The sequence below is a fragment of the Mus pahari genome, chromosome 21, assembly GCF_900095145.1.
Source record: "Mus pahari chromosome 21, PAHARI_EIJ_v1.1, whole genome shotgun sequence".
Classification (NCBI taxonomy): domain Eukaryota; kingdom Metazoa; phylum Chordata; class Mammalia; order Rodentia; family Muridae; genus Mus; species Mus pahari.
In genome coordinates, this window is record NC_034610.1 from 9,415,752 (window position 1) to 9,423,358 (window position 7,607).

Here is a 7,607-nt window from a genome sequence, read left to right on the forward strand (position 1 = left end):
CCAGAAGAGGGCATCAGATCTTGTTACGGATGGTTGTGAGCCACCATGTGGTTGCTGGGATTTGAACTCTGGACCTTCGGAAGAGCAGTTGGGTGCTCTTACCCACTGAGCCATCTCACCAGCCCCATAGCAACCTTTCTATTTAGCCTCAGCCTCAGATTTGGAGAGATTCCCATAAAAGTAGTGTAGGATGCTTATGAGGGAACTGTGCTTAAAAACTAACATAGCCATGGAAGTACTACACCACCCTCACAAAGCATGACCTCTGATCTCCTGCTCCACACTGAAAAGCCATAGAGAGAAAGCTGAAGAGAACTGAGAGGTAGTGTGAGATCCGGATCAGTAATAGACGGGCTTTTATTGAAGGTGAGCTTGGATTGACAATGATTGGCTCTAGATTGAGCAGCAATGTCAGATGTAAATGGGCGGAAGAGGGGTGACCTGTGTGGTAGGCAGATAACATCACCATGTGTGGAAAAGTCATTGGGTAGAAAGTACAGCAGGACCAACAGAGTCTTAAACCATCACTAAGAGAAGTCAGTCAGGCATTGTGGTATGTGCTTATACTCTCAGACTCAGGAGACTGAAGCAGGAGGATTGTTAGTTTGAGGACAGCCTAGCTATATAATTAGACTAGAGCTCAAAAAATCAAACAAAACCTGATATTTGCTATGGATAGTTACTTTTTTTTTTTTTTAAAAAGAAGGTTGCAAATTGTAAAGAAAATATAAAGATTCAAAAAGTTGAACTAAGCTCACATAGTGTTGAGCATATGCCTCCCCCCACCCCATCCCCCCAAAAAATTGGTTCAAGAAGTTTTGCCAGCACAGTGTCTCATGCCTCTAATTCCAGCTCCTGGAAGCCTGAGGCAGGAGGATTGCCACAAGTCTGAGTCTAGCCTGGGTTGTGTTGTTAGTTCTAAGCTGCTCTGGGCTACAAACTATGACCACATCTCAAAGCAAAACAAAACAAAAGGAGAGTAAGCAAAGAAAAAAAATACCCAGTATAAGGAGGAGAAATATTAGAAAACCAAAGCAGAACTTGCTTATTAAAGGAGTGGTTGAAGTCAAACAATTTTTATATATTTATAATATCCAAGAAATTCTAGTAAACTAAATAATATCAGGAAAGTAGCAGTTTGCTAAGGAAGTCCACAGTGCATTTATTAGGTTCAATATTTTTGTCAGTTAAAAAAAAAAAAAAGCTATGTGTGCATGCAAGCATGTGTGTGCAGCTGCCTGGAGGCCAGAAGAGGGAGCTGGGGCCTCTTAGAGCTACAAGTGGACTTGTGTGAAGCTGGGAAACAAACTTGGGTGTTCTGAAACAGCTACAAGAGCTCTTAACCACCGAAGCATCTCTCCTGATGTATTTTTTGTCTGTTTTAATAAACCCCCTGAGAAAAGTGTATTCTGATAGCTAGCCTGCTATGCCTTCACGCTAGTGCAGTAGTTGATTCTTTGAACGAGACTGGGGGCAGAGCATGACTGTGGAGGCTGTAATTTCCTAGGACATGATGCCACTGTCATACATATCCTTAGCTGTGTTTTGGAAGCTGATCAGGCATCACAGTTCACACAGGCTTTGCTCTTGGACTTGTAATGCATTTAAAACAACAACACTCAGATATATTCACTCTGATGTCTTCAACGGGTAGCTGATCCAAAAAGAGCTGACACATTTCAGTTAGGTAATTTTTAAATTTTCAATTTCCTTGCTGAATTTCTCGTTTTGCTGACTCTTGTTACTTTTTAAGTTTTACTTACTTGATTTTGTGAATGCACATGTGAGTGAGGTGCACACATGGCTGAGAATGTGTGAAGGTAAGAAGTCATGGACTAGGTCATTAGGTTTGCTTGCAAGGGCCCCTACTACTAAACCATTTCACCAGTCCATGGCACTGTTTTACATCGTTGTCTTCTTCTACAGGTTGAATTGATTTCCTTCCTTTGTTTGCCTGCTTGCTTGTTTCCTCTCCTAATCATTTTTACAAATAAACCTTTTATGTCAAGTAGTTTGGTCATTTTATTGTCTTCAGTCTCAGTAGTTGAGCAGTTAAGTCTTCTGTAGGCATCACATTGTCTGCTTGTCTACACTGCCGATGTTTCTGTTCTACAGTCTGCGTGCTTCTTCTAGGGCTCTTCCTCCTTCTCCTCCTCCTTCTCTTCTTCTTCTTCTTCCTCTTCCTTTTCTTCCTCCTTTTCTTCTTTATATCTCTTCCTCCCTGTCCCTTCTTTCTCCTCTTTCCTTTCTTTGACAGGGTTTCATTATATAGTCCTAGCTATCCTGGAACTCACTATGTAGCTTTGAACTTCCAGAGATCCACCCGCCTCTGCTAGAGTGCTGGGATTAAAGGATTGAGCCATTATTTTTACTTTGTTTCAGGGCTTCTTAACCATGACTTATAATAGAAAGTAGATTAAGAGAGTCAAATTAACATAATGTGGCATATGTATATTTCTACTAAGAAGGGAACATCAGAACATCTGAGGAAATCTAAATTGTCCTTCCTCTCCAGGCCCCTTAAATGACTGTATACCTACATATAACAATTAGTTTATAGTGCCTAGGATTGAAATAGCCCCACCATGGTGGCAAATACCTCATGGAAGTCTTTGGATTAAGTACTTGAGGTCTTCTGTTTCCTAGCTCACTTTTAAAACACTGGTTTGTTTACTGAAACTGATCCTTGGTGTCCTTGGGCTCTGTTTGCTCCAGATGAAAGCTTCAAAAGTAGAACTGGAGGAAGCAGGTCTTCTAGTTACAGGGTTAAGGAAGTTGGAAGCATGGAAAGAGAAGTGCACCACACAACAGTGTTGTAGAAGCCAGCCCCAGGTCCACAATGGATGTATCTGTCCCACTGTGGCTGGTGCTTTCCTAGTGACTCTCAGTGTCAGCAGCCCTTGTCAGTGACCTAAGATGAAGATGCACTCAAAGATGTAAAATTCTTTCTTCAGGTGGAACACTGAGAATATATGCAGACAGTTTAAAACCAAATATTCCATACAAGACAATCCTGCTGTCTACTACAGATCCCGCAGACTTTGCCGTAGCCGAGTCTTTGGAGAAGTATGGTCTGGAAAAAGAGAATCCCAAGGACTATTGCATTGCCCGGGTATGTAACTACAAATCGACATCTCCCCAGGATTGTTCATCATAAGACTTGGCATTTAAAGGAAAGATTGTTTTTTAAAATTTTGGTGTGTGTTCACTCATATTCATGACCCCCACCCCCTTACACAGAGGAATGGTAAACAAATGGAATAAAAACAAATTTATGTTCTTAAAATAAAAGATAAATTGAATAAAATATAGCCCAAAGTTGTTCTACCAAAGTTAGCCTCATCATTAAAGTTTTGATAGACATTCTTCCAATTTTTATTTTGTGCATATATTATATGAGTCAAGAGGAGTATAAACAACTTATGTATGTGTAATTACATAATATATAAATAAAATAGTCTCAGCAATGCTGCACATTGGAGATTGAGAGAACCTGGTGGCTGTTCAGTCTAAGATATAAGGATCGCATAGATAGAGGGTCCAGTTGTGCAGTCCTGGTGTGAAGCTGAAGGTCCAATAACTCCCCAGAAAGTCACTGTTGTGATCCTCTGTTGAAAGACTTGAAGAAACTTGGGTGTGAAGTCCAGGTAGTGGCGGCAGCGATGGAAGTATAGGGCTTGCACACCTTGCTCCCTTCCTATGCTTCCTCCCTTTTGCCTTATTTAAGCCCTCAGCCTGTTGGTGCTGCATCCAGGACTGATCTTCCCCACATCAGCTATTAAGGCAGCCAATATTGAAAATACACTTAACAGACACACTCAGTCCAGGGTAGGTGGCATTCAGGATCACCGCCATAGATAACATGATTGTATTTATATTAGAATCTGCTTTTATAGTCACCTGCAGCTTCTCACAGGTACTTTACCTGTGATACTAGGAATATATATCAGGGGATATAGTGATCGTTTGTATCCTGAAATTGATTCGTAGTAGTAAGCAAAACAGCAGATTTTTTATTTAGCCATAAACCAATTAAAAGTTCTTAGTCTCTGCGTCAGTTATAGCTGTATACTTATTTACTGTAGCAGTTGTCCAGTTATAACTAACGGTGGTTTGCTTTTTGCTTTGGAAGGAAGGTTTGTTTTGGCTCAGTGGTTTGAGGGTTGGTCCATTGTGGTAGGAATCCACGACAGCTGGTCACATTTATCCATGGTCAGGAAGCCGAGAGAAATGAATCAATAGATTTTAAAGCAAAGATAGCTGGTGTTTATTATTACAGCAAGTGATTTAAAAAGAACTGTTTCCTGTGGGTGTGGGTGACGTGGTGCCTTTGTCTATTGCGTTCCACTTTTATTTTTTGAGCAGACTCTCTCTTGCCTGAATCTGGAGCTCGCTGTCCTGGGTGGCCTCTGAACTTCAGGATATTGTTTCCTCTCCCCTAGCACTGAGGTTATAGACATGTGCTATCATACCTGTTGGTTTAGTTTTTTGTTATTGATAATATTTTTATTCTTTGAATATTTCATATGTGCATACAATGTACTTTGATCATATTCACCTCCCTGTGCCTATTCTAACTCTTCCTCCAGCTTTTCCCCATCTTCTCTCAACTTTATGCCCCCCCCCATTTTTTTTTTAAATAACCCACTGAGTTCAGTTCAGTTCAGCTTCAAATATATTTATTTATGGGTGTGGTACCATCAACTAAGCATGATCAATCTACTAAGGACCATTCTCCCTCCTGCAGAAGTCACTAGCTGTGTATAGCTCCTTAGCTACAGGAAGGGGCTTGGGAGCCATTCTCTGCTCTATGATGGGATGTTGACAGGCCTGAACTTACGCTGGTCTTATGCAGGCAACAACAGCTCCTGCTGAGTTTGTCAATGCTGTGGCCCTGTGCAGTTGAGAAGATAGACTTTCAACTCTCAGGCACTTTTACCTGTTGAACCATCTTGCTGACCCATTCTTTTTAATTTTTATTTTACCTTCTCTATAAATCAGTATGTTCATTTTAAGTTAATGTTGTTATCTTTTCCATATTGAGATACCCAGTTGACCCAGCATGTTTTGAAAGCCTTTGTTTTCCCTTCCCTCTGAATGCTTTGTTCTGTCACCTTCATTTGTGTGAGTCACTTCGTGTACTCTTTTCTTTGTTGATCCCTGTATCTCTCTTGCCTACGCTTCAGATGTGCATCTTTCTTGAAATGTGGCTTTGCTAAATTGTATAAGGGGAGGTTTTTTTATTTTTTATTATTATTTTCTTTATTTACATTTCAAATGCTATCCCGAAAGTTTCCTATACCCCTCCCCCCCACCTCTGCTCCCCTACCCACCCACTCCCACTACTTGGCCCAGGCCTTGCCTTGTGCTGGGTCATATAAAGTTTGCAAGACCAAGGGGCCTCTATTCCCAGTGATGGCCGATTAGACCATCTTCTGCTACATATGCAGCTAGAGACACAAACTCAGGGGGTACTGGTTAGTTCATATTGTTGTTAAGGGGAGGTTTTTATATTAATCAGATATTAATGTTCCATGGAACTACATGGCTTGGTCTATGATAATGAACTTTGTAACATCTTCATCTTTTTAAACTAAGTGATTTGTTTTTACTAGTAAAATTAGAAAGTAACCATTTCTCAGGGACCTAAAGTTACAGAAGCAGACCATGAACTTTATTAACAGTCCTTTCTGAGCTTGTTTGATTCCTCTGGAGGGACTCTGGTACTTTGGTCTTTTGCTCAGTCTGAGCAGCTTTCTTTTTTTAAAAAATATTTATTTATTATTATATCTAAGTACACTGTAGCTGTCTTCCGATGCACCAGAAGAGGGCATCAGATCTCATTACGGATGGTGTGAGCCACCATGTGGTTGCTGGGATTTGAACTCAGGACCTTTGGAAGAGCAGTTGGTGCTCTTAACCACTGAGCCATCTCTCCAGTCCCTGAGCAGCTTTCTTGAGCAAGCTTAGGCAGCCTAGTTAATGATTTTACCTGATTGCATTATATTCCCAGCTTGCCGTAGTAAACTATAGCTGTTTCATAGTCTTCATTTTATTTCTTCACATAATTATTTGTTGAGTATTTAAATTTTTCTTTATTTGTTGAGTATTTAAATTTTTCTTTTCTGTTAGCTCTTCTGCTAGAATACAAAGTTAAGATATGTCCCCCAAAGAGCTTATTATAAAAAAGACCAAAAGGTCAAATAGAACAGAGATAGTGTCTTCAGACTAAGAGAGTGCTCTGTGGTGTATGAAACGAATTGCTTGGACTGTGGGCTCTTAGTACACCCATGTGCCTGTAGCCTAAAAATGAGTGGCACAAAGAGAGGCTGAGGAGATAAGTGAAGGTCAGGTGTGGAAGGTATAGGCTATAGAATATAGTAAAAAGTTCTAATGAAAACTGATAAGTTTAGCATGGGGATGTTGTTATTTGTTTTCCTTTAGGGCTAATCTGAAGCCTTGTACAGAAGAATAATAGGTTTCTACAGAATGGTTTAATCTGTTTTGTGTGTAAGCATGAGGAAGGGTTGCCTGGTAACATCTGTTGCAGTCAGACCTTTTAATTAAGAAGTTGAAACTGTGGCTCAGCTTCTCATGTTTCTTTGCACTGAATCAGAGAATGTAAACTCGTGTAGAGGCATCAACCACATTCCTCTCCCATTGGAGTCTTGAGTGAATGAGAAGTTGGCCTCAGTAGACATGCATAAGAAACAGTAACAGTATTGTTAAGAGTACAGTGAGCACAAGATTATCAAACATTTGCCTGAAAACAGTTGAATGGTTATATAATATACCTACACAGTATACTTAAAATGACACCATACAGTTATCTACAATAAAAACTGTTTTGAGTTGTAGTTTAAGAGTTCAGATTATATGAATTTACTCCATAAATATTTGTTTGAATGTGAAAGATGGAGTAGTGACTGCGGAGGACTGTAGAGGAGTTATCTTTAAGAAATTATATGAAGGCTAACTATGTGGTTTTCCATGTGGAAATTTGTAATAAATGCAAATATTTAGCATAATTTTTCTTAAGAGCCAGGTGAATAATTGCCAAATTGGCTATCCAAGTAAGCTTTTGTTTGAAACAGTGTCTTATACTTTGTTAATCTTTTTTTTTTCAGTGACCAATGGGGATTGTTTATAGTGCTTGATGGGTTCAATTGATTGATTGATTAATTGATTGATTGATTTTGATTGCTCATTCAGAACAGTACTTTGAAGGTAGGTAGGTACAGGAGTGCACCAGTATTCAGGAGGCCAGCCTGGGCGAGTAAGACCAAAGGTTGCAAGACTTCCCCTGAGCACCTGCTGATCTGCTTTTGTGGTATATTCACTGTAATTATGTTTTCCTTAGGTTATGCTTCCTCCTGGAGCCCAGCATTCTGATGAGAGAGGTGCTAAGGAAATAATTCTTGATGATGATGAATGTCCTTTACAAATCTTCAGGGAATGGCCAAGTGACAAAGGTAGAGACTATTCTTTGTTAGGCCACCAGTCAGATTCTGAAACTTCTTCATTCAGTGATTTGGAAAATGTGTGTGTTTGTCTGTGTGTGTGTGTGTGTGTGTGTGTGTGTGTGTGTGTGTGTGTGTGTGTGTGAG

At 40.0% G+C, this 7,607-nt stretch overlaps 1 protein-coding gene across 11 annotated transcripts in view; it reads left to right on the top strand.

The window, feature by feature from the left end:
* Afdn (afadin, adherens junction formation factor) overlaps positions 1 to 7,607 on the top strand; it is a 132,467-nt gene that overhangs the window by 51,976 nt on the left and 72,884 nt on the right. For all 11 annotated transcript variants that reach the window (XR_003842696.1, XM_021221766.1, XM_021221765.2 and 8 more), the window contains exons 6-7: positions 2,955 to 3,112; positions 7,361 to 7,472. Coding sequence is in view for 10 of the 11 variants with exons in the window: in XM_021221766.1 (XP_021077425.1) it covers positions 2,955 to 3,112; positions 7,361 to 7,472 (270 nt within the window). In the remaining variant the exon portion in view is untranslated. The remainder of the gene's footprint in view (positions 1 to 2,954; positions 3,113 to 7,360; positions 7,473 to 7,607) is intronic.